Source organism: Mya arenaria, chromosome 2 (genome assembly GCF_026914265.1).
Source record: "Mya arenaria isolate MELC-2E11 chromosome 2, ASM2691426v1".
Taxonomy (NCBI): domain Eukaryota; kingdom Metazoa; phylum Mollusca; class Bivalvia; order Myida; family Myidae; genus Mya; species Mya arenaria.
Window position 1 is genome coordinate 48,399,056 of NC_069123.1, and position 26,235 is coordinate 48,425,290.

The following is a 26,235-nucleotide window of genomic DNA, read 5'->3' on the forward strand; positions in this document are numbered from 1 at the left end:
TGAATCTTAACACTTTAATGCAGGATAATTTGATACGAACAGCAGGTACAAAATGACAAACTGAGTCAAAGAAAATGCAACAACACAATGGGTATCGTCTTCTGGTAAAGCATCTGGTCTTTCAATCAAAACACTTGAGAACAAACAAACATGTATAAAAGTACTAAAAAATAAGCACATCGTAAACTAGCACACATTCCCGTACTGAATGTAACAGTGAAGAAACGTATATGTTGATGCCACTTATTATAACCATCCACATAATACCTTGACAGTATTATAAATGAAATCGTGTAATTATGTATAGATTGTTTTTAGTTCAGAACGAAACACACTCATGTCATACACTGATTGCTATTTATGGATATGCAATTTTTCAAATACTGTTCAACTGATATCCTGTATGTGCACGGACAGTGTGTAAGGGCGGATTCAGGATTTGACGATAGAGATAAAATAAAATTTGATTTGATTTGATTTGAGAGGGGTGTATGTTAGGGCGTAACCTTTTGACTTGCGGTCCTCCCTCCGAACCAAAATTTAAGTGTTTGCAGGGGGTTTAAGGGCTCTCTCCCTTAAAAAATTAACAATCTCTAGTACAACAGGTGCATTTTGGGCGCACATTTGTTTTTGTTCTCCTGTATTGAAATAAAAAGTGAACTTAAAAAGATTCAAAAGGGGGAGGGTTGGGGGGGGGGTGCAGGTGCCACTTAATCCCCTGGTGGTGTTTAATGAAATTGTTTCATTGTTTAAGGAATGGTAACAGACTGGTGCAAATCTGTGTATCTGTATGTTTTTTCAGTTAAGATGATAAAAGTTAAAGGCAGCAGTCAACACTATACAACTGCTTCTTAACTGACACCTAAGTGTAGACCATTCACTGGTCTTTGCTAATATTGACCCACTTAAATCATTAGTTCCCAACATTTGTTTACTTTCGATTAAGTTGGACTCCCAGAGGATTAAATAATGTAACAACAGAGGCAGCACATTTAAATTTTATGACAATTCTGCCATCACAACCTTGTTTGCTTGATGTGCTGTATAATGAGGCTCACACAATGTTACAGCATTTCTTCACTGTTTTTTCGTCTTTTTCTTTGTCCTTTTCTGAGCTTGCTGTGACAGTTTTTTGAGAAGTTTCTTTACGGAATTCATTTCTGATAGAGTAGTCTTTAATGATGGAAACAATGTTGAGATATCCCATCTCTGTGGCAATGTTACTGGCTGATAAGCCATACTGAAACCATAAATAATCTGGTTATTGGTAAAATATGTATCAGAAAATGCATTTTTATTCAGACTTAAATATTACCAATAATAGCTGGATATCGCTACAAAACAATTACTGTTAACATTGTTAAATTGAAAAAAACACTCAAATTAATCTTAGTTCATTACATAACTTTAACTTGACCCATTAGTCTTGTATCTATCTTATTTCCACATAATCAATACTTAAAGTAAGTACATGTACAGACATTTACCTGGTTGAGTGTGTCAGTGTTTGCACCAGACTTGAGAAGTTTCTTAGCAATGTTTGTGTGGCCTCCCATGGCAGCAAGGTACAGGCAAGAGACCCCATGCTGAAAAAAATGGTGAGAAATAGATATTTACAATGTCTCATAAGTGCAAGGATTTCCCTGAAGCAGAAATCCTGTGTCCTGGAATCCCTTAGCTTGCAAGAGACCCTCATTTTCAACACACTGTGCATCATCCTTTGGACTCCCCAAAAAGAAAACCTGTTTAGTCAGATATAAAAGAAAAATAGTTCATAAAAGTATTTAAAACTAGAGCTATCACTGAAGGTGATTAATACCCCCGAACGCCGCCCTGATATAAAATTGTAGTCAACTATTTGGAAAGCCAACCTATAAATGACAACTTTATTTTATGGACTATCGTCGGTTATTCATTTTTTGATTATGTTTTTAAAAGTTAGAAAAAAGGCTTTAAACAATATCAGTGATGCTAATACTGAGATGTTAATACTGATATATTTGATGTTCTAAAGCACAGAATATATGATTGCCTATGACCATCTATAAATGAGTTAAGTTACTTTTTTTTCAAGTTATGCTCCGGACACTGCACTTCCTCTCATTATGATTTATCACTGGATGAAGTTTTATAAAATTCCATCCAATAGTTTTCAAGTTATGCTCCGGACAAGAAAAAAGTAACAAAGGGCAATAACTCTGTAATTGGCTGCAATAGAATTGCGGTTCCTGTACACTGCACTTCCTATCATTATGATTTATCACTGTATAAAGTTTTATTAAATTCCATCCAATAGTTTACAAGTTATGCTCTGAACAAGAAAAAATAACAAAGGGCAGTAACTCTGTAATTAGCTGAAATAGATTCGCGGTTCCTGTACACTGCACTTCCTCTCATTGTGATCTATCATCCAATAGTTTTCAAGTTATGCTCCGGAAAAGAAAAAAGTATTAAAGGCCATAACTCTGTAATTAGCTAAAATAGAGTTATGGTTCTTGAACACTGCACTTCCTCTCATTGTGCTTTACCATTGTATGAAGTTACAATGAATTCCATCTAGTACTATTCAAGGTATACTCCGGACAAAAAAAGTAACAAAGGGCAATAACTCAGTAATAAGCAAGAATAGAGTTATGGTTAGTGTACACTGCACTTCCTCTCATTATGCTCTACCATTGTATGAATTCTAATTCAATTCCCTCCAGTAGTTTTTAAGTTATGCTCTGGACAAGGTTAATTGCAACGGACCGACCGACAAACCGACAAACCAACAAACCGACAAACCAACCACAGGATGACTCCAATAAACCCCCTTCAAACTTCGTTTGTCGGGGTATAACAACACTATCTAGTTATGTTTGAATCTTTCAAAAAGAAAACGCTGTACAATCATGATCATAATACCCATATAGAGATGATCCTATGGTTGGATATATAAAGCAATACCCAGGTAAGTATTTACTCAAAATTAAACACATTTCCATGTCTACCTCTGTTAAACCATTGACATCTGCCCCTGCTTTGATCAATTTATCCACAATGTCTGCATGGCCGCCATGACAGGCACAGTGCAGGCAGCTCACACCAGCCTGGGGGAGATATAATACGTCTGCATCCAAACATTCAATCAGATGTGACAACATGTACCTATGTTTTTTATGCGAAAAAATCTTACTGTGCACCATAAATTACAGAGAGAAGACTGAATTTTTCCCAAAAAAACCTGAGCGATGTTATGAAACCAGAGACACTTTTACAAACATTGTGCTTTCAAGCTCCACCACACATCAATTATCATCCAAATCCCATATGACAAAGAAAACATGATAATTTGAAATTGAGATATTTAGAATAAATCATATTTCTGGTGAAAGTATATTGCAGATTACAGCCATGATACAAGAGACAGGGGTGAACAAGACATACTTCAGTAACTCTGGTGATCAATTTATCCCTTTCTTCAATGAATTGTGTGACAGAGTCCAGATTTCCCTCTTTACACGCTAGCATAAGGCTCCTTAAATCCCCAAAAGCTTTCTGAAATTTCATTATGGTATCAATCAGAGGACAATTTTATCCATTAAATCACGTCAATCTTCAATTCTATTTATCATAGCTTTTTATTTAATATTCATTGTTTATTAACTTCCTGATTAGAACTTAAATTTATTTACCTGACATGTCTCCAGGTCTTTATGGATCAGGTCTGTGCTATGATTGGCCAGTTTCAACCTTACTGGCCCAATTAGGTCTTTTGCAGCTTGGCGAGTGGCTACACACTGTAGCAGTGCCTCCCCATGGCATATAAAACCCTAAAAGATATATAAACAGTTACAGATCAGTCACAGGCAGTTGCAGGGATGTGTGCTTCCTCAGGTAAATAAGTTAAAATAAGTCAATTACTAAAAATAAATCTCATTGATAGGGCCCATGCATTGTACCAGTAATAGCCTTGTTGTGATAAATGCAATCAACGAGGCTATAAACAAGATCACACAGAGCAGATTCCATAGCTCATCTTTGGTTTTCTCAAGTTGTTAAGGGGGGCTTACACAACTACCATTAAAGCAAAAGTTATAGGCTTATATACAAGCGTTTAATCACTGGTAAAATGTGTGCCACAAGGCTATGACAATACCTTGACTTTCTGCACAAATCAAACAGGCTGATAATGCGAATAGGAAATAAAAACCTGCAGTAAAAGACATAAATCCCAAATGCAGTGTATTGGCAACACCTTACCCTGTGTTTAAGTTGCTTGCTGAGGTGAAGTGTAGAGATGTCGACATGATCCAGGAGGATCTGGAGCAGGGCCTTTGTGCGCTCTTTGTCATATGTTGTGTACACCGCCACCAGTACCAGCGACAGGCCATCCTGGACATAATGAAACAAGGTCACTCACTGTCCTGTCCTCATTGGCCAGAGTGGGAAAATTAAAGATGAAGCAAAACTACTCTAAAGAGAACCCAACACTCTCAGTTGGTCCAAAAGCATAACTCTACAACAATTTCAACCCAAATTATCAGCCTTGCTTATGCACCAGTCAATTGTAACCACGGCCCCCCCAGGTCCGGGGAATAGCTAGGACTTTGACTTTCGGTCCGGCCAACCCTGGGTAAAATCCCAGCCCTGCGGGGATGAACTGATGGTAAAATCTCAGCCAAATGCCCCGCACCCCAGGGACCATAGGTAAGGAACTTTCCCCGCTATTTTTGGCGCAAAGACAAAACCAGCGCATTCACCCGGCACTGCGGGGCCACCTGGAAGGTAAATACACGGCCCGTTTCCCCGGCTATCCCCGGACCTGTGGGGGCTGTGGTTACAATTGACTGGTGCATTACAGCCATTTAATATAACTGAATGTGAGAGTTCCATGTAGAAATATCTTATTTACAATAAAAAATAAATGATGCTTGCATTAAAATCTATCTCAGCCATACCTGATCTGGCCACTTACCAGGGAGGTCCATGTTACGTCTGCTCCCTTGGACAACAGCAGTTTCACCACCTCACAATGGGTCTCCAGGATGGAAGCATAGATGGGAGGGAAACAAGAGTGCTGAAATACAGTCACATACATGTAGCAATAACTGGTAACAAATGCACCCAACAGTTTGAATTCATTCACACACAAGAATTTCATAATCCCAAACCATTTTCATTAACATGTATGATAATGTCAAATTTCATATTCATTAAAGCTGCATTCTCACAGATTGAACGTTTTCACAACTTTTTTATTTTTTGACTTGGAACAAGGCAATTTTTGCGAAAATGCATGGAAACCAGTTGACTGAAGACCGAGGACCAAAAAAATTGATCGCAGATTCTATATTTAAGTTCAAAAATTGATGTTTTATGCAATTTTTCCAAACCGTTAGTAACGGTTTAAGCCATAGAACATTAATTTTCAACGGAAATATAAGAATCCGATCTTTGTCAGCAGTCTTTACTATTGGTTTGCAGATATTTACACAAAAATTTGCTTTTTCCAAGACAAAAATAAAAAAGTTATAAAAAACGGCATATCTGTGAGAGTGCAGCTTTAATATTCAAAGAAAAAGAGAACATGTATAAAAAGAACAGATACAACTTATGTTCTGGCCAATATAACCATTACACTGAAACTAATGTGCAATCATGCATAACAGTTTACCTTGGAGGGCAGGTTGATGTCACAACCCTTCTTTAAAAGAAGCTCAACAACGTCCCCGTGTCCATTGAAACATGCCAAGTGAATCGGGGCATTGCCTTTCTGTTAAAGATAAGCAAAACAATACTAGTCAAGTTTGTTAGTCAGATTACCAAATATTCAATTGATGCAATGGCAAACACAATTGTATACCTTTTAAAATAGCTGTATTGACATAAAATCATTAAAGAACAGGAACATTTTCATTTTTCTGGATATTCCTGTTAAACATATTTAAAAAAGAGAAGCTCACAAAACTCACTATTTTTTGTTATAGATGAATAAGAATCATACATGCAACAATGTAATGTATCCTTGAAATGTATTAATGAAATGAGCCCAATATATCCTATTACAATACTGCAATCAGCACCTGTGAGAGGAGAGTCATGTCTGCGTCATGCTTGAGCAGTTCTTTTACAATATGGGTGTGTCCCTCAGCACAGGCCAGATGTAGGGCAGACTGCCCACCCTGGTGGTAAAGAAAAAACAGGTAATATTCATGCTAGATGTTCATGTAGCAAAATTGCTTTTGAAAAGCTATATTTTATCATCACGTAAAATAATTGCATGTTTTATATATATTATTGCCAGAGTCATTTCCTGATTTCCCTTCTACTTTGGCTTCCAACTTTTCATATATAAGACAAGTTCCAACCCATTCTAGACAAAATCACAGGACTTTGTGATTTCCTATAACAATCAGAAGCTGAGTTACCTTGTTAGTGAAGTTGATGTCCATGCCCTCTGAGGTGAGGCAGGCCTTGAGGGCAGAGACGTCTCCGTTCCGGGCTGCATGCAACAGGTCTAGATGGGGCTGGTCCGAACACTGCTGGGGGAGAATAGATGTCTCATACACAAGGGAACTGACATCACATACTAATGGCATTTTTTTTTACCTTAACTGTAAAGGCTGGTACTTACAATGAAAGAAATAATATTCCTGTCTTTGTCTGAATTACAGATGGCATTTGGTTAATAAATTATAGCTAGTAGAAATTAACACTTGTAAGAAATTATAAATACTTTGCTACAAGGACCGACATGCTGCCGACATACCGCTGCCCCAAGGCCTCCATTCATACAGGACCTCATCATCTCCGACACTGTCGCAGGAACATCCATGATGCTGTTGTCACAACACACCACTACAAACCTAAAACATTGTATGAGTAGAACTAGCTTTATTTTCAAAATCATTTGTGGAAGATTAAAGACTTCATTGTGTAATGGTATATTTTTAAGAACATCTGTAAAGCATTTCCAGCATCACAGAATTTAAGACATTAAACTATATTGAGAATATTATATTTGAATTCACAAAGTTTTAAAACTTTATTTTTTGACCAAGTAATACACTGATGTCCTTTCTTTTTCTCACTCTTTATTTGCAAATAGCAATGATTGAGTCAAGACATTCAATTATGAAATCGAAAAGCTAACATCTAAGACTTAAGGAGTCATTATTTGTTGCATGCACATCAGTTTCTTTCTACATAATCTCAGCTGTAGCCATTCCCTTCTGCTTCATGATCTCAATTGTAGCCATTACCTTCTACATTATCTCAACTGTAGCCGTTACCAACAATATGATCTAAACTGTAGCAATTAACTTCTGCAACATTATCTCAAACAAATTGCAATACTATCATCTTAACTGTGGCCATGACCTTCTTATGACCACCATATTGCCAATTCCATCATCTCAATAGTGGCCATGACCTTTTCTGGCCACCACAATGACAATACTATCATCCTCAACAGTGGCCATGACCTTCCTCTGACCACCTCAAAGCCAATACAATCATCTCAATAGTGACCATGACCTTCTTCTGACCACCACAATGACAATACTACCATCCTTAATAGTGGCCATGACCTTCCTTTGACCACCTCATAGCCAATACCATCATCTCAATAGTGGCTATGACCTTCTTCTGACCACCACAATGACAATACTATCATCCTCAACAGTGGCCATGACTTACCTCTGACCACCATATTGCCAATACCATCATCTCAAAAGTGGCCATGACCTTTTTCTTACCACCTCATAGCAAATACCATCATCTCAACAATGGCCATGACCTTTTTCTCACCACCACAATTCCAATACTTTGATCTTAACTTTAGCCATGAGCTACAAACCAAATTGCAAATACCATCATCTCAATAGTGGCTATGGCCTTATTTTGACCACCACAATGACAATACCATCATCCTCAACAGTGGCCATGACCTTCTGCTGACCACAAAATTGCAAATAAATACTGTCATCTCAACAGTAGCCATGACCGTCTTCTGACCAGCTCATAGTCAATACCATCATCTCAACTAAAGCCACAACATTTCGGTGACAACCACATCGCCAATATTATTATCTCAAAAGTAGCCATGACCTGCTGACCACCACAATGCCAATATGATCCTCATAACTGTGACCATGAGGCATGACCTTCCACTGACCATCACATTGCTAATATTATCATCTCAACTAATGACCTTCCACTTACCATCACATTGCTAATATTATCATCTCAACTAATGACCTTCCCCCTACCATCACATTGCTAATATTATCATCTAAACTGTAACCATTACCTCCCGCTGACCACCACATTGCCAATGTTGATGACCCCAGTCTCAACAGCGGAGTTGATTCTTTCCTCCCCAATGACAGATGCTATGTCCTGCCAGTCTGAACAGTCACCGGAACCTGATATTAATAGACAACAGGCCACTATATTTTATATCTTCATATACATATTGCAGAATTATTTATTACGGCAGATCTTAAATTGAATCAATATTGAATCATTGCGTTGTCTATGTAATTTAGCTTTATTTAGTTATTTTCAAAAAAGGCTTTTTAGTTTTAAAGAAGCACAATGTTGACTTTTCATTGAGGATGCGTTTGTATCTCAGCTTAAATATAACACAAAGTACACAGTATAAAGGTGCCTTTCCATATCTCTGCAATCTGCATCTGATTCATTGTCTGTTAAAAAGAAGACCAAAACATTATTTAAAAAGAAATTCTCATTGAAAATATGGGTTGGAAAAACAGATATAGATTCCTTCACCAGTCTGCTGATGGAAACATTGGAAAAGCAGTCTGGATGGAGATTCCTGTTGCATAGCAGTTGTAACGCTGTAATCATTTCTCTTTTAAATCGCCAATAAGACATAAATCTGCACTTAAATAAGAATAAAAATTTGATAAGCCAGTCATTCAGAACAGAAGACTGTACATAATAAGAAAATGCAGACTTGGTTCTATCAAATAATTATACAAGTTATGACATTGACCACATCTAAATGTCTGAGATTCTTTTCCCAAGAGGCTTGTATACTGATATCATGGCATCTTATTGCATGAAGGAAAAGTAATGCACTATTCACTTCTGCCAATTCTGTTAAGTTAAAACCAGATTCAATGCATGTTAAGTTGAAACCGGATTCAATGCATGTTAAGTTAAAACCAGATTCAATGCATGTTAAGTTAAAACCGGATTCAATGCATGTTAAGTTAAAACCAGATTCAATGCATGTTAAGTTAAAACCAGATTCAATGCATGTTAAGTTAAAACCAGATTCAATGCATGTTAAGTTAAAACCGGATTCAATGCATGTTAAGTTAAAATCAGATTCAATGCATGTTAAGTTAAAACCGGATTCAATGCATAAGTATACGGAATATATATATATTATTTTTTTTTGAAAACAGTTTTGTTTTTTATGAGTTTTACATGAAGGTTACTACCAAGGCAATGAGTGATGGGAAAATTGCCGTTGAAAGTAACATGATTTATGAAATTATACAGCACTGTCATATTCTACAGGTCTCTCAAAACGTACAATGGTACATGTAACTATCCTGATTTAAGGCTATTTTTAGGCATATACAGTAGAAAATCATTTTTCAAAAGATGCTATCACACTTGTATTGCTTTATTTGTACCATTTATAAAATCGAGATATTAGTAAGCACAGATCATTTTATGTTTTTTTTTTATTGTTTCTAAAGCTACTAGTATTGTATAAATATCCTTGGAACAGATATGTTGCTCACATGTTTTGATAGCAAAATGAAAAAAACCACACACTATTATATAAATTAGAAATGGATTCTTGAAACACAGTTATGAAGGCTTTGAACAGTTAAAAAAGGCAATTTCAATTTGTTATGATATGCAGCTGACAAGTAAGTATTCACAAAATCTATGGATAGAGCCAATGACTTGTGATCTTTACATTGATCCGGCATGCTGTCTCGATGAGGTCACGTGAGCATTTTACCCGAGTGTCATGAACATCCTTCAACAGATTTAGGAGATATCAAGCTCTATGGCTCAAACATTTAACCTTGAACTGTGACCTTGACCTTGAGCCGGCGCATCTGTAGTGTGGGTTCTGCACATCATCTCAATGCAATGAACAATATACCTGATATTCTTGAAAATACTTCAAGCAATTTAAGACATTTTGAGTCAACAGAAATCTATGACACACTTGCGAACATTTGACCTGAGCTTCATGAATGTTTAAAAGAAATGGAGCGGAGACAAAATCTATGGTTCAGACCATGAACTGTCTGTAACTTGAGCCAGTGGACCATGAATGTAGGTTCTACACGTTGCCTCGATGTAGTGTATTTTGAGTTTTATGAATATCCTTTAATGGGTTTAGAAGATTCCTAGTGCACATAAAATATATTGCTTGAAGTTTGACCTTGAACTGTGAGTTCTGCACACAATCTTGATGATTATATTTGGTGAAGTTTCATAAAAATCTTTCAAGCGGTTTTGAAGATGGGGAGTTTAAACATGTGTTGCAGATGGACAGACAGATGGACATTATAGTGCTCAAAACAACATAGCATGGGAGAAACATGTCTTTTAAGGGTGGTCACAATCTGATTTAGCATCATATGAATGATTGCAACTTGTTGAGATTATATAGCGAGATTATATAGCGAGTTCTTTCAATTTATTCATTGAATAAATGCAATCATGCACTTTTTTATTTATTAACAATAATAATTATAATCATATTTTGGTCAACAAAATGTTTGATTGACAACTTGTGACTAGTCAAGTATTTGCATGATTTTGTATGACAATCGCAAATGATAACATTTGTTTCACTATGCCTGAATTTGACTTTTTACTTCATCATATCTCATTGATAACTAGAAAATACTCCTAAATATGTTTTATAATATACTATACTATACTGCACTATACTATACTATACTATTCTATTAAGCTTGTAAGCAATAAACAATCTGTATCCTCATGTTAAAGGAACATAACATTGGTGAAACCATCAGACTTTAAATTAATACTGTCACCAAGTCTTATGAGTACAAATAATAAACTTTTTTTGTTTAATCTTAGAGCAAAACAAGTCAGGAAAATCTTTGGTGATTTCTCTGACTACAAAACTATAACATCATGACTGAATACTAGTAATAAATGTTCATTATCTGCACAAAATACAGCTGACAACGTCATACAAACGTCATACTTAAATGCACAGCCTTATAATAGGAAAATTGCTAACAGGAACTAACACTTAATAATCCCCAATAAGGAACCACATACTATGATGAAAAGGCTTTTAAGTATTACATCAGTTACAAGGTTTTTTATGATAAAATGGTATTTTTCTACAAGGGCACATTATATCTTGATAACGGTTGTATTATCTTTCCAATAAATGGAAACACTGTCTTTATTTTTTTTAACCATTTAGTAAACAACAACCTGCAAAAAACATGTTTACATCAAACAGAGGAAATTTGTCACATATGACTTTTTTGAATGAAAAGGGATCAAGTAACATTGATTTAATCATTCTTAGGATGACTTTTTTTTTTCTTTTAAATTATTTTCAAATACCATTATTAACTTCTTACTCAAACTATATTCAAGTAATACAAGTCATTCTTAATTGAACATTATATTGATGTTATTCAGTTTATAATTATATCTATAAATAATCCTACATAAGTTACAGATCATTTATGTGCCCTATAGTTAAAAATAATGATATACGATTTATGACCTTTATAATTGAAATCAAAAACAATTTATTTAAACAAAACATTAAACTTTATAGTAATTGTAAAATATGAACCTCAGATCTCTTCATACATTCAAAGAATGGTTGTATCATCAGTATCAATATATACCAAGTTCTGATTTTTTTCTCTATGTTGACTCTGTCATGAATTTGGCCATATACTATGTTTTAGATAATGAAATGATGATTTTTATACATTTAGCGCTTATTTAAAAATATGTATATATATACAAAAAAATGTTTAAGAGAAGTTGAAGCACTGTACAGAAAATAACTACTAACAAATTTTAGGGTTAGGGTAAATGTCTTCAATAATTTTCTAGTTAATGGCAGTAAAATCATTTACAATAGAGGTCCGGGGCTCGATCCCCGGTCAGGGAATTTTCTTGTGGCCTTTCACATGGACGCTCAGTACTGATGCATTTGACCCAGGAAGAGGAATTAAGAATGTTTCAAATAATATGTTAGCTTCCTACCCAATCAAGCTAAAATAAAATGGTATAAACTTTCATTTTTTATTTCAAAATGTGTTGTTGAAAAAAGTAACATAGTCCTTTGTATGAGCCCCTCATTGCAAAAGCTAGCTTTGACTGTAAAAAGGGTTTTCGATTTAAAGGCACAAAAAGTACTCTCTAGAAGCAACAGAAAGATACAACTTTAAAGCTATTTTGTAGTAATTGCACTTCATTAGATATATTTCTATATTTGGAAATATGTGTATGAAATAGATATCATAAAATACTGTTGTGATGTTGAAGTGTTTGCTAATTAGTATCCATAGCAATATACTATATATAGATACTTTATGTTCATTTTTGAATACGGTATTCTACACAAAAGTGTCACTTTCTTTAAATTTGCACAGGCAAAGTCTTGGAAATTTGCATACATGATGTAACAAGAGGGCCAAAATGGCCCTATATCGCTCACCTGATTAAAATGACCAACCAGTCAGTGGTTATTAAATATGTTGCCTGCTTAGAAAGTAGGTGTTTGCTGAGTAATTTTATGGTTGATAAGGAGGTATGTTATATTGTAAACGTGTAACAGATTAAATCAGACACCATTGCAAAAGGTGGTATTCAGATTCAACCATACATGTGTACAAGTTTGTTATTCTATAATGCCTCCCAAATTCAACTTCATGAGTGTGTTAACACATTTGTAGTGTATATAATCATTTCCAATCAAAGCAACAAAAAGAGTATTACTTTTGCTTAGGTGAGCTAAAAAACAAAAACATGGTTAAAAAAAAGCTTGTAATCCTAATTCTGCCCAATTAGGGGTGAATATATCCAATAGAATGGCAGTAATTTTGCAAATGTTTTGTACATTTATTTTGGTGAACTGGGGCCGGTAGACAAAAAATAAACTTAAACTCAAAGCTGGTCAAAGAGTTATTAGGTTCCGTTTATCAAATAAATAGGCCAATACAGCAGACACCCCAGGCCTATTTGATAAATACACACTAATAACCTTTAACATTACCTAAAAGATTATCATCATGTAAACCCTAATAAAAAGTAGAAAACAAGCCTGCCTGTGACACTGATGAGCACATGGACACTTCGTGGATCAATCTTCTTCACATGGTAGCCTGGCAGTGGAAGACGAATGACTGGTGAAGCGTGAAATTTACGCCGTAGTGGTTCAAGGACAATCACTGGGGACACATATGTGTCACTCCCCATGTGGCTGTGGACCACTGATTCGTCTGTGTTCGATACCTGTGTAATAAGTTCAGTGTAATGTGACCAAAATATGTTTTTGCAAGCAATTGTGCAATCATGTAAAACAATATTTTGGTTCATTTGTGCTCCGACAACCGATCTTTAATAGTAGATAACTAATGATATTTACAAGTGGTAAATAAATGTTTGCGTTCTCTGATTTTGTCAATATTTAAATTAATAAATATATTGATCAAGTCTACAATACTGCCTGCTCATGCTCAATAGTACTGTCAATATCACATATTGACAACTTTTTTGTCAATATTAATGAGAGTGGATGAGTCTACAAATAAAATAATACCAAATATCCACAGAAGATGGAATACTGGTAAACAATGGTTTGAAAAAAAACTTCCTTTTAAAGCCTACATTGTAATGATCTTACCCAAACTACATAATTCCAACCTACCTGTATGGAAACCCTGCAGAAGTTCATCCTGCCGACTGCGAATGTTCCAACAGGCATCTCACATCTGATCTCTGGGTGCTGGGTGGCCTCCAAGGTCCCGCCATCTGGTGTAAGGAAGCGGATAGCCTGTATGTCAATCTCATTATACTCCATTCTCCTCTCACACAGGCTTGGTGGTCACTCCTGGTGTCCTCGCAAATATAATTGCTGCAAAAATAAAAAAAAAGGAAATAGATACTAATTGATAGTATAATTGACTTTATTTATGTTTAGATTAGTATGGCAAATAGTCCTTTATTTATTCCGTGTGAACTGATGTCAGCTAGAGCAATAGAGCCATCACAGGAATGATAAGGCCCCGAATGATAGCATATAAGTAAAGGGGTGCATTTTTAAGGCGGGTTCATTATACTGTATATAACAAAGAATCTGTCAATTGTCATCAACTATTCAGAATTTCTATAGAGTATACATAGGTCCAAAAATCTGACAATATTTAAGCATGAATTACATAACTTGTCCCAAAAGCTTATTATAACTTTGAGCAAGTATGGAAAGTTTGAACTTAATTACGTTTTTTAAGTTTTTGACAAATCCATAAAAATTATCATAAATTCTAGTTATACAAAGGGCCATAAATCTGACAATTTTTGAGCATTTGTTACATTACGTGTCACAAAAGTGCACATTTTGCAAGTGTGAGGAATTTATCCTGAATTATGATAAGTTATTAACAAACTAGAAGTGCCCCAATGCGACGAAACCAGGTTTTTGTTATGGGCAATCAGAAATTATAGCCAATTACTTTGTTGTATGATCAAGTTCAATCTGCAGCTTCATATAAGCTATATTCACACTAAGTTTCATCAATATCTATCAATGCTAACTAAAGTTATTGGGCAGAAACCATTTTTCTATTTTTAGTAACAGGGACCTTGACCCCACCCCCCTCAAAAGAAATTCCAAGCTTGCTCTTCACATAAGCTACTAGTACCTACACACAAAATTTCGTCAATATCTATCAATCCTAACTAAAGTTATTGGGCAGAAACCATTTTTCTATTTTTAGTAACAGTGACCTTGACCTTAGCTCCACCCCCCTCAAAAGCAATCCCAAGCTAGCTCTGTACAAAAGCTACCTACACAACAAGTTTTATCAATATCTATCAATGCTTACTAATGTTATTGGGCGGACACCATTTTTAAATTTTTAGTAACACTGACCTTGACCTTAGCCCCACTCCCCTCAAAAGCAATCCCAAGCTAGTTCTTCACATAAGCTACCCACACACCAAGTTTAATCAATATCTATCAATGCTATCAAAAGTAATTTGGCAAAAAACATTTTTCTGTTTCAAGTAACAGTGACATTGACCGTAGCCCCTCCCCACTCAAAAGCAATCCCAAGCTAGCTCTTCACATGCTACCTACACACCAAGTTTCATCAATATCTGTCAATCCTAACTAAAGTAATTGGGTGGAAACCATTTTTTAATTTTTAGTAACAGTGACCTTGACCTTAGCCCCTCCCCACTTAAAAGCAATTCCAAGCTAGCTCTTCACATAAGCTACATACACACTAAGTTTCATCAATATCTATCAATGCTAACTTATGTTATTGGGCAGAAACCATTTTTCTATTTTTAGTAACAGGCGACCTTGACCTTAGCCCCCCCCCCCCTCAAAAGCAATCCCAAGCTAGCTCGGTACATAAGCTACCTACACACCAAGTTTCATCAATATCGGTCAATGCTAACTAAAGTTATTGGGCAGAAACCATTTTTCTATTTTAAGTAACAGTGACCTTGAACATTTTTTTATTTTAAGTAATAGTGACCTTGACCTTAGCCCCTCCCCACTCAAAAGCAATCCCAAGCTAGCTCTTCACATAAGCAACTTACACACCAAGTTTCGTCAATATCTATCAATGCTAACTAAAGTTATTGGGCAGAAACCATTTTTCTATTTTAAGTAACAGTGACCTTGAACATTTTTTTATTTTAAGTAATAGTGACCTTGACCTTAGCCCCTCCCCACTCAAAAGCAATCCCAAGCTAGCTCTTCACATAAGCAACTTACACACCAAGTTTCGTCAATATCTATCAATGCTAACTAAAGTTATTGGGCAGAAACCATTTTTCTATTTTTAGTAACAGTGACTGACCTTAGCCCCATCCCCCTCAAAAGCAATCCCAAGCTAGCTCTTCACATAAGCTACCTACACACCAAGTTTCAATAATATCTATCAATGCTAACTAAAGTCATTGAACAAAACCAATGTTTGACGCCCGCCCGCCTGCCCGTCTGTCCGCCCGCCCGCCCGCCCAACGACAACCTCATTATAATAACCCGTTTTTCGTTGAAAACCTGGTTAAAAACATAAAAAAAGTTGATGGAAGGATGGACAGGCAGAAAGGAAGACATTCAGACAGACGGAAGGATGAACAGACGGACAGAAGGAAGACAGATGGACAAACAGGGTGATAACTATTGGGCACCTTCAAATTTCTGTGGGGCTCTAATAAAAACTAAATAGCCCTTATAGAACAATCATCATGTCTAATGCTGCTGTAATGGACATACAGTGAGTTTAACCCAAGTATCTTCCAGACATTAAACAGCAATTTCTGGTTCTGTTGAACGCGACAAATACATTTTGTGTAGCAAATGAGCTTCTGTAAAATGGCTGTTTGTCACATCATGCATACATAAAGATTAAAAGCCATCATCATCTGATCATCTATCAATAATTAATCACAAAACCATTCAGAATTTAACAGTTCTTGTCATGCAACCAGCCAACAGTCAGACAATAAAGCGCCCATCAAGTCGTTGGACAAATGTAGTTCCATACCAATTCATCAGCTGAGTTTGCCATTTACACAGTACAGATACAAAGATGATGAAAAACTACAAAAAAGAGCAAAGTACTGTCGTAGTGAGGGCTGAATTTTGAACATTATCATTGATACACTTCATCAACGAAAACCAAATACAATCCATCACTAAAAGACACCCCTGCCCTAAAATAGCCAGTATGCTGGAGGCGTATGATGGATGTCATTACATCATCAATCATTATGCATATTGTTATAAAATTACATCTGATTTTATTATTTGGGGATCTTGAATGTTTGATTTTCATAGTCTTTCAAAAAATTGGTAATGTGGCTGAAATAATAATAATAATTTTTATTTATTGACACGTCATGCCCCTTTCGAACAAAAATGTTTTTGCATTACCACTGTAGGCATAAGAAACTGACTTTACATGAATAGTCATATATGTATGTTTGTCATTTCAGCATATTTAGTTTTTGACATTTTGATTTCTTCTTTGTTTATTAAGCTGACATAAGTTGACATTGAAATAAGTTTTTTCATAACCGCTTTAATATTATGTTAATTGTTTGTTTGTTTGTTGGCCTGTCTTTCATGCATGACAGGCACAGTGGCATCAAGAACAGATGTTCAACATTTATTAAATATAGTTCAAGACTTCTCACTTAACTGAATTTAAATTTATTTCTAACTAACCATTTTGATTGTTGTATGTTATCAGGCCAAATAGATGATCACTTATGATGTTTGACTTATGGACGAGCGTAATGTCATCTACAATCAAAACTCTTGTGTTTCGGTGATTCGATCATGCATAGTATTTAAGGTCAGTTTTACAAAAAAAAACAAATTTTGCATTTTGAAATAATGTATAATCTTGGAAGAACTGCATTGTGGCAAATACTAGCATACTTCTTACAGCACTGTTATAGCACTATGACACTTAATGTCACACAATAATAAGTCAAGTATTTTGCAAAATGGTGCCCACTCATTGGTTCAAAAATGATTTCAACGATTACTTGCATTTGTGTGACATTCCTGACTACTTTAACCCTGTTTTGAAATACTCATAGGCAAAACCGTCCCAACCTACATTATTTTCATAACCTTCAGACACAGGATATTTATAATGCATGGAAATGTTCAGCCCTACATAGGGGTATATATAATGTATGAGTTTACATACTATAAATGTAGAATGTTGTTCTGGAAATTGTTAAAACTATCAGGGTAAAGGAAAGTATTCCCATGAGGATCCTAGATCATAGCATCTAATATAAAGAAAGCCACCGACAATATAGGAATGCACTCTCGCATCAGTCTGTTGATGAAAAATTTATGAGAATGTCTGAAAAGCTGTGACATAAACTGAATGCCAGATTCATCTTTATAGCCCAATAAAGAATTCAAAATACAATCCCATCATAAACGTCATAATTAATGATTATATAAAAATATTTTTATAAAAAAAGGTGCTTGGGCCATTAGCATAATTTGTTATAAAGCAATTTGATGATTATGATTAAAATGAAGAAGATATTTTTATCAATAACAAATATTTTTCATATTAGAATATAATTTTAATTGTGCATTTGTTTATAGGAATATAACTGTAGAGGGGCATAACTCTAGGACGCTTTTAGCCCTAGTTATGTTACACATTATGCATTTTAAGCAAAGGTAATACCCTCAACGATTTATGAGTTTAAGGGCTATTACATGTTAAAGTATTGGCACAATGCCACAATGTCGTCAATACAAGTGGGGGCTATCGAAAGACAATAATATGTTAAAAACAAAAAAGAAAAACTAATGATTGCACAGACTCAGAACCTGACATGCCACACTAACAGATATACAACCTGACCAAAAATAGTTGTTCACAATATTTCATAGGTGCAAACTGGAAAAATAAATTATTGTTGTATTTTTTGACAGTTTTTGGTGAATCTGATTGGTGGAGAGAAAGGTCTACAAATAACCTGTAGACCTTTTCATATATAATAATGTAAACAAACTTTCAAAAAGTATTTTTCACAACACTGTAACATTTTTCAAAATATTTTGGCACAACCCTTCATTGGCACCTAAAGGCTTAAGAAACAGCAGTTCACTATCTAATGTGCGCATTCACGTTTGAACTTAACAGACAAATGAACAGGAAGTGACGTCAGTGTACACCGCTTTAAAGTGCTTCATTTTATAAAGTAACTTAATGTGTACAATATATATTGTCTGTCACTATAAACAAATACAAAATAGACTGGCGTAAATATTTCTCATTGGCTTGTTTTTTGTACAAAAAACAACAATCTATGTTGACTATATGTTTATAATGCATGGCTCGATTTCAATCTTTTTCCTGGATTTAAGTGATATTGACAGTTCAAGATAGATTTTCAAAACTTGCTTTGTTTGCCTTGCACAGCAATATAAGAGGCAGTAATCAATAAGTTGTGGTTGATTGGTGCTATAGATCTGATCAAACCTAGTTTGACTTAACTGTTTGTGCAAACATGGCACCACTTTAATTGCAGGGTTTCTTAAAGCTGCACTCTCACAGATATAGTTTTTACAACTTTTTTATTTTTTGTTTTGGAAAGAGCAAATTTTTGCGTAAATATCTACAAACCGATGATAAAAGATTGCTGACAAAAGATCAGATCGCAGATTTTAATATTTCTGTTCGAAAATTAATGTTTTATGGCTTAAACCATTACTAACAGTTTAAGAAAAATGTATAAAACATAATTTTTTGTTCTTTAATATAAAAATCTGCGATCTAATTTTTTGTCAACAGTCTTACATAACTGGTTTCCATAAATTTTGCAAAAATTAGGTTGCTCCATTGACAAAAAATAAAAAGTTGTCAAAATGTTCAATCTGTGAGAGTGCAGCTTTAATTGGTAAAAGTACAAAACCATTTTGTCAGTATTCTCTCCATATATTTTAGAAGGCATTTTACTTGAACTTAACATCATAGTGCTATGATATTAAGTATTTTCTTTGGAAAGTCTGTGCTCTTTTCCAAAACCATAACTGAGGATGGTGAAAGCTCTTAAAATGGAAATAAAAGAAAGAATTCAAGTTTATATGCAATTTATTTTATTTCTATTATATTTCATGAGAAACAGGAGCGCCACTGAGGCCGAGATGCTCTCGTTAGCCTGTTTTTGTCAGTAAACTGTTGTTCAAGGGGCAAGCATGGATGTGTATAAAGGACCTGTCCACACATGTGCCAATAGTGACTCTTAACACTATGCAATCAAGTTTAAGTACCGTAAACCTTCAACGTTTTAATCCATTGCAAAAGTTTCAGTTTCTATATCTCACTGCAGCATGGCTATGACAACACTTCAACATTAAAAAACAACAGAAAATCTAAAAATAATTTTGAATTGTTCTGCATTTCTAATACAGTCCATGTTGTTTCTGTCAGATCTTTATTGACATGCGTTCCCCTACATGCATTGTTACATTAAGGCCACTAAAATATTTATTACGCTGTCTTATATTACATGCAGCAAGACTGTATCATTACACATGGACGTTCCTGAGAGATGAGGTTTTGTTTCCACACAAACAGAGCAGACATTGATTGAGCTGTTTAGGAGTTTTTTGTAACTGGAGGATGACATGTACATCATATTTCATCACATTCAGCAGATTAAATGCTTTGATCATTATGCGCTAGAACTGGTGGTCAATACTACTAACAGACCAATTAATTGCTTGTTTCATGGGGATCATTTTTAAAGATGCACTCTTACTCCAGAATAAGATTTAGCTAAATTAATAGTATTGTTTTAATATTCCAAAAAGGATGAATAAATGTCAAGAACATTGTCACACAAAGGATACTGAGTTGAATTTGAAAGAAATGAGCATAAAACACAGGATTTCTTTCCTATAAAAATATAAAAGACCACAGTAAATATTTTAGCATTCACGAATCATTTAATATTTTTGCGCTTTCTGCTATTAAATAAAGGTTACGATCTTGTTATCAGTAATTATTTTCCATAATGCATTATTTAGTAAGTAGTTAAAGGTTTATCACTCATAATTTGTGTTTGTTATACATAGGTATGTATTGATTTTGAATAAGAGTGTCACTAATAGTAGTATTAATGGTGATTTGGCAATAGTGTAATTCATAGCCAATTAATACACCAGATGCAAGAAGCAACAAGGAAAATTAGGTAATACTTTTTCAAATTATATGCAGCTGCTAATACTACTACTACTAGTATTACTTTACTGACAACAAGAACAACTGCTAAATTCCCTGCTTCTTCTGCTATAACTGTTACTTTTGATTCATCTAATATTACTACGACAACTTCTACTACTAATAATAATTATGATGATGCTATTACTACTACTTCTACTACTCCTACTTATATTGTTACAACAACAACAACATCTCATACTTTGCTATTTCTACTGCTGCTGCTGATACTATTTTAAATACTTTTATAAGGACAAAAACAAGAACAACTTCTACAACTGCCTTTGCTGCTGCTTCTATTACTGCTTCTTCTGTTTCTTCTTATTCTAATGTTACTTTAACAATGGCTACAAGTACTACTATTTTTTCTAATATAGGTTAAGATACCCAAAGAACAAGAGCTGTCACAGGAACATAACAAATGCCCCCAAAAGACATCATTGGACCAATAGCCGTTTAAGCATTTAGGCCTAAATGGACAAATAGCCTTCAGTATCAAACATAGTTTCATGACGACTATCCCTACCTTCCCATTATGTTTGAAAATATTGATCACTTTTCTCCTAAAAGGTCACTATAACTTTGACCTTTGACCCACTGACTGCATAATCAATGGGGTTCATCTTCAGCAAATGACCAACCTGCCTACCCAGAACGAGGTCCCAGGGCTCCATGAAGTTTGAAAATATTGATTGCTTTTCAGCTTAAGGTCACTATGACATTCACCTTTGACCCACTGACCTCAAAATCAATAGGGTTCATCTAATGGTCATGACCAACCTGCCTACCCAGTACAAGGTCCCAGGGTTATTCAGTTATCGATAGGAAACAGATTTGCAGCTCAAGGTCACCACAACCCTTAACTTCGACACTGACCTCAAAATGTATTACGTTTTATCTGCTGGTCATCACCAATCTGCCTACCAAGTATGACGTCCCTGGGTACCAGCTTTTTTCAAAAATTGATCAGAAAAGATTATTCAGCTAAAATTTGACATGATCTTTTATCCACTGACCTCAAAATCAATAGCAATCATCTAGTGTTTATAACCAACCTATCTTCCAAGTTTGAGGTCTCCGGCCCTTAGGGCCATAAGTTATTGATTGCAAACAGATTTCAGCTCAAAATTCCCATGACCTTGACCTTTGACCCACTGACCTCAAAACCAGGGTTAACTATATGTTCATCTACTGGTCATGACCAACCTTCCCAATAAGTATAAGGACCAAGCTTTCTTCAATTATTGTTTGGATATGGATTTTCAGCTCTATGTCACCATCATCTAGAACTTTGACCCACTGACCTCAAAATCAATAGGATACATAATACTGGCCGTTGGCAACTAGCCTATCCAGTTTAAGATCATTGAGCCCAAGTTTTTTACAGTTATTGATTGGAAATTAATTTTATGCTAGAAGTCACCACAACCTTGACCTTTGACCCACTGACCTCAACTAGATATTGCTTTTTTGAAAGCACTTGTCTCCCCAATTGTGTGGTCATTGCTGAGAATTAATCAATGATGAACATGAAATTTGTACTTTTGGACTGTAGAGGAACCAACAGTGACCTTCAAGTTAGGCCTATTCATCCATATTCAATAGTGAACATCTACTGCATAAGATCAGTGATCTCAAAATCAATAGGGGTCATCTACTAATCATGACCAACATGCATACCAAGTATGAAGTTCCTGGCTCCAAGCGTTCTTTAGTTATTGAGAGGAAACTGTTTTTACCTCAAGGTCACCGTAACCTTGACCTTTGGCCTACTGATCTTAAATTCATATCATGTACCAACAATATGTTATATTAAAAGTATCAAAGTGTGCTTATATTCAAACTGGTACTTGGTCTGGTACCAAATGTGAAGTCATTAGTACTGCAGATTTTGCGCTCAACTTTAACGAACAACATAGTTTGAATGGTGCCATGCAGTATATATATACATGTTTAAAATTATATATATATATACTTACTGAGGAAGAGAAGCAAGTGTTGTTGGTTACTCTTAGAAAATGTAAATGAAGTTTGTATTGTATGAAGTTCCTTGGCGCACGCGTTATTCAATTTTTGATCGGAAACCATTTTTCAGCTCAAGGTCATCATGACCTTGACCTTTGACCTACTGATCACAAAATCAATAGGGGTCATCTACATGACCAACTTCAATACCAAGTATGAAGTTCCTGGGTGCAAGCGTTCTTAAGTTACTGAGCGGTAACCATTTCTTCACCTCAATGGTCACGACAACCTTGACCTTTGACCTACTGATCTCAAAATCAATTGGGGTCATCTACTAGTCATGATCAACTAGCATACCAAGTATGAAGCTCCTAGGTGCAAGCGTTCTTTATTTATTGAGCGGAAACAAAATGTGACACACAGACTGACGGACCGACTGACTGAATGACTGACTGACAGACGGACTGATTACAAAATCAATCGGGGTTATCTACTAGTCATGACCAACTAGCAAACCATGTATGAAGTTCCGGGTTACAAGCGTTCTTTATTTATTGAGCGGAAACTAAATGTGACTTACAGACTGACGGACTGACTGACTGACTGATTACAAAATCACTAGGGGTCATCTACTAGTCATGACCAGCTTACATACCTAGTATGAAGTTCCTTGGATCAAGCGTTCTTGAGTTACTGAGCGGTAACCGTTTCTTCACCTCAAGGTGATGGGGACCTTGACCTTTGACCTACTGATCTCAAAATCAATTGGGGTTTATCTACTAAGTGTCTTTATTTATTGAGCAGAAAACATTTTTAAGCTAAAGGTCACCGCCAACATATTGTTTTTTACCTGAAGGTAACCACGACCTTGACCTTGACCTTTTGATCTCCAGATCAATCAGGGTCATCTACTGGTCATGACAAACTAGCGAACCAAGTATGAAGTTCCGGGTTACAAGCGTTCTTTATTTATTGTGCAGAAACTTAATGCGACATACAGACTGACGGACTGACTGACTGACTGATCACAAAATCACTAGGGGTCATCTACTAGTCATGACCAGCTTGCATTCCAAGTATGAAGTTCCTTGGAGCAAGGGTTCTTGAGTTACTGAGGGGTAACCGTTTCTTTACCTCAAGGTCATGGCAACCTTGACCTTCAACCTACTGATCTCAATATCAATAGGGTTTATCTATTAGTCATGACCAACTAGCTTACCAAGTATGAAGTTCCTGGGTGCAAGTGTTCTTGAGTTGTTAAGCGGAAACTGTTTCTTCACCTTAAGGTCACAGTGACCTTGAACTTTGATCTACTGATCTCAAAATCAATAGGAGTCATCTACTAGTCATCAACAACTAGCATACCAAGTTTGAGCTCCTGGGTACAAGTGTCTTTAGTTATTGAGCAGAAAACATTTTTAAGCTTAAGGTCACCACCAACATATTGTTTTTTACCTGAAGGTAACCGCGACCTTGACCTTTTGATCTCCAAATCAATAGGGGTCATCTACTAGTCATGAACAAATTACATACCAAGTATGAAATTCCTGGACCCAAAGGATCTTTAGTTATTGAGCGGAAACCGTATTTTCACATCAACTAGCGATCTTGACCTTTGACCTACTGATCACAAAATCAATAAGGGTCAATCACTAGTCCTGACCAACCAGCATACCAAGTATGAAGTTCCTGGGTCTAAGCGTTCTATAGTTATTGTGCAGAAATGAAGTGTGACGTACAGACTGACGGACTGACTGATGGACAGGGGAATAAACAATAACAATAAAATGCCCTTTGGGGCATAAAAATTACACTATTTTGTGACTTCTGCCATGAATAGTGTTCATCTTTTTGATAAACACATACACATTACAATTGTCTCCCAAACTGGTTGACTCAAACAACACATGTAACTTTGTGCAAATAACACCCATTTAAGCAAATCAATCCTATTTCGTATTTCCAGGAAACTGCTCAGCCTGTATCATGAAACTGATAAGAAATTTTCTGGTGACAATTCTATTTTCCAGCTCTACTAAGATAAGGTTTCATTTTCCTTGACAGAGACTGTAATGGACTGTCAATTTAAAGTTCTAGTTACAGAAAAGCAAAGGTCACATTTAAAGAAACATAGTCATGTTGTTTAATATGTACTTATATATCAGTTTGAAAGTATAAGACTTAAGCACTATAATAGTGACCATTTTGTTGATAATAAAATATATTTAAAAAGGTAATGTATGCTGATAGTGGAGACTAAAGAATATTTGAAAAGCTTATAACATTATTCCACCAGATGTTCAACATATGACCATTGTATGACATGAAGCTCAAGAAGCAGGGTACAACAAATCAAATATTAACGACCATGGAATAACTTCAAGTTTGGTGGAATGGTCAAGTTCATTTATACACAATAAAGACTGTTTTACCTGTAAATGTCTGAAGTATCAAAAGGTTGTTTAAGCCATCACTAAAGCCTTTACATAGCTTAAATCAGACCGATTTAACACATTAATGTTGGAAAATCCAGTGCAAAAAACATCCTTTAATGCAAACTACAATCTTTAAATAAATCTACAAGTATGAATCAGCATAAGAGCAGATATCAGCACTAGAGCAACAATCTGGTGTGCTGCTCCGAGCCAATTCTCCCAACAGTGAGCCCTAATGATCGTGCATTGATTGGTTACACAGCCATCTTCATGATTCAGGCAGCATTATTTGTTTGCGATTATCATTCCTCCCCAAGGAATTCCCTAGTATTTGTCACAGGATGTAAGTTCAATATTTTAACCATAGCCAATCTCATTTAGTGACTCGATGCCTCATGTTTGCTCATGGTGCCATTTCAATACATTAGCTGCCTCGACACACTGTGCCGGTACTTAAATGCTTCACTGATACACTCAAGTAATAGTATTGGCTTCCCAACACTTTTTACTGTACAATTAAAAGGAACCGTCTAGGGAAATACCATCATTAACTTAAGCATCAACAAGTTACCAAGAGCAGTAAATTGATGAGAATAGAGGAATGGAGTCCCAAATTAATGCTTAAGCACTGATTTCCCCTCTTAAATGTTACAGTTTATTTCTAAGGCAACCAATGCTCTACTTCAAACTCCAGAAACTTGCAGTAACCAGTCATTGTTTCATATTCAGTATTAAAAAGCACTTGACACAAACAGTTACAAATCAAACAAATATTTTTTTTTCAAATACAATGTTATTTCATTCCTAACCAAGTAACTAGGTTAAACTACTATAATTAT

At 35.4% G+C, this 26,235-nt stretch overlaps 1 protein-coding gene across 5 annotated transcripts; it reads right to left on the reverse strand.

Annotated features, from left to right (window-relative positions):
* Positions 1 to 25,602, reverse strand: LOC128245730 (ankyrin-1-like). Of its 5 annotated transcripts, none has more exons than XM_052963977.1 (15): positions 25,394 to 25,602; positions 13,922 to 14,128; positions 13,320 to 13,506; positions 8,294 to 8,408; positions 6,752 to 6,848; positions 6,411 to 6,521; positions 6,066 to 6,164; positions 5,657 to 5,755; positions 4,958 to 5,059; positions 4,243 to 4,374; positions 3,675 to 3,812; positions 3,427 to 3,537; positions 2,991 to 3,089; positions 1,488 to 1,586; positions 1 to 1,240 (listed from the first exon to the last, which is right to left on the reverse strand). In XM_052963977.1, exons 2-15 carry the CDS (start codon positions 14,072 to 14,074, stop codon positions 1,055 to 1,057), a joined length of 1,728 nt encoding a protein of 575 aa, XP_052819937.1. In that variant the 5' UTR covers positions 14,075 to 14,128; positions 25,394 to 25,602; the 3' UTR covers positions 1 to 1,054. The 5 variants fall into 5 exon arrangements, with proteins under 5 accessions (XP_052819937.1, XP_052819931.1, XP_052819925.1 ...); XM_052963971.1 differs by having other exon boundaries at positions 6,411 to 6,524; XM_052963965.1 differs by having other exon boundaries at positions 6,719 to 6,848.
* Positions 25,603 to 26,235: the final 633 nt, after the last annotated feature.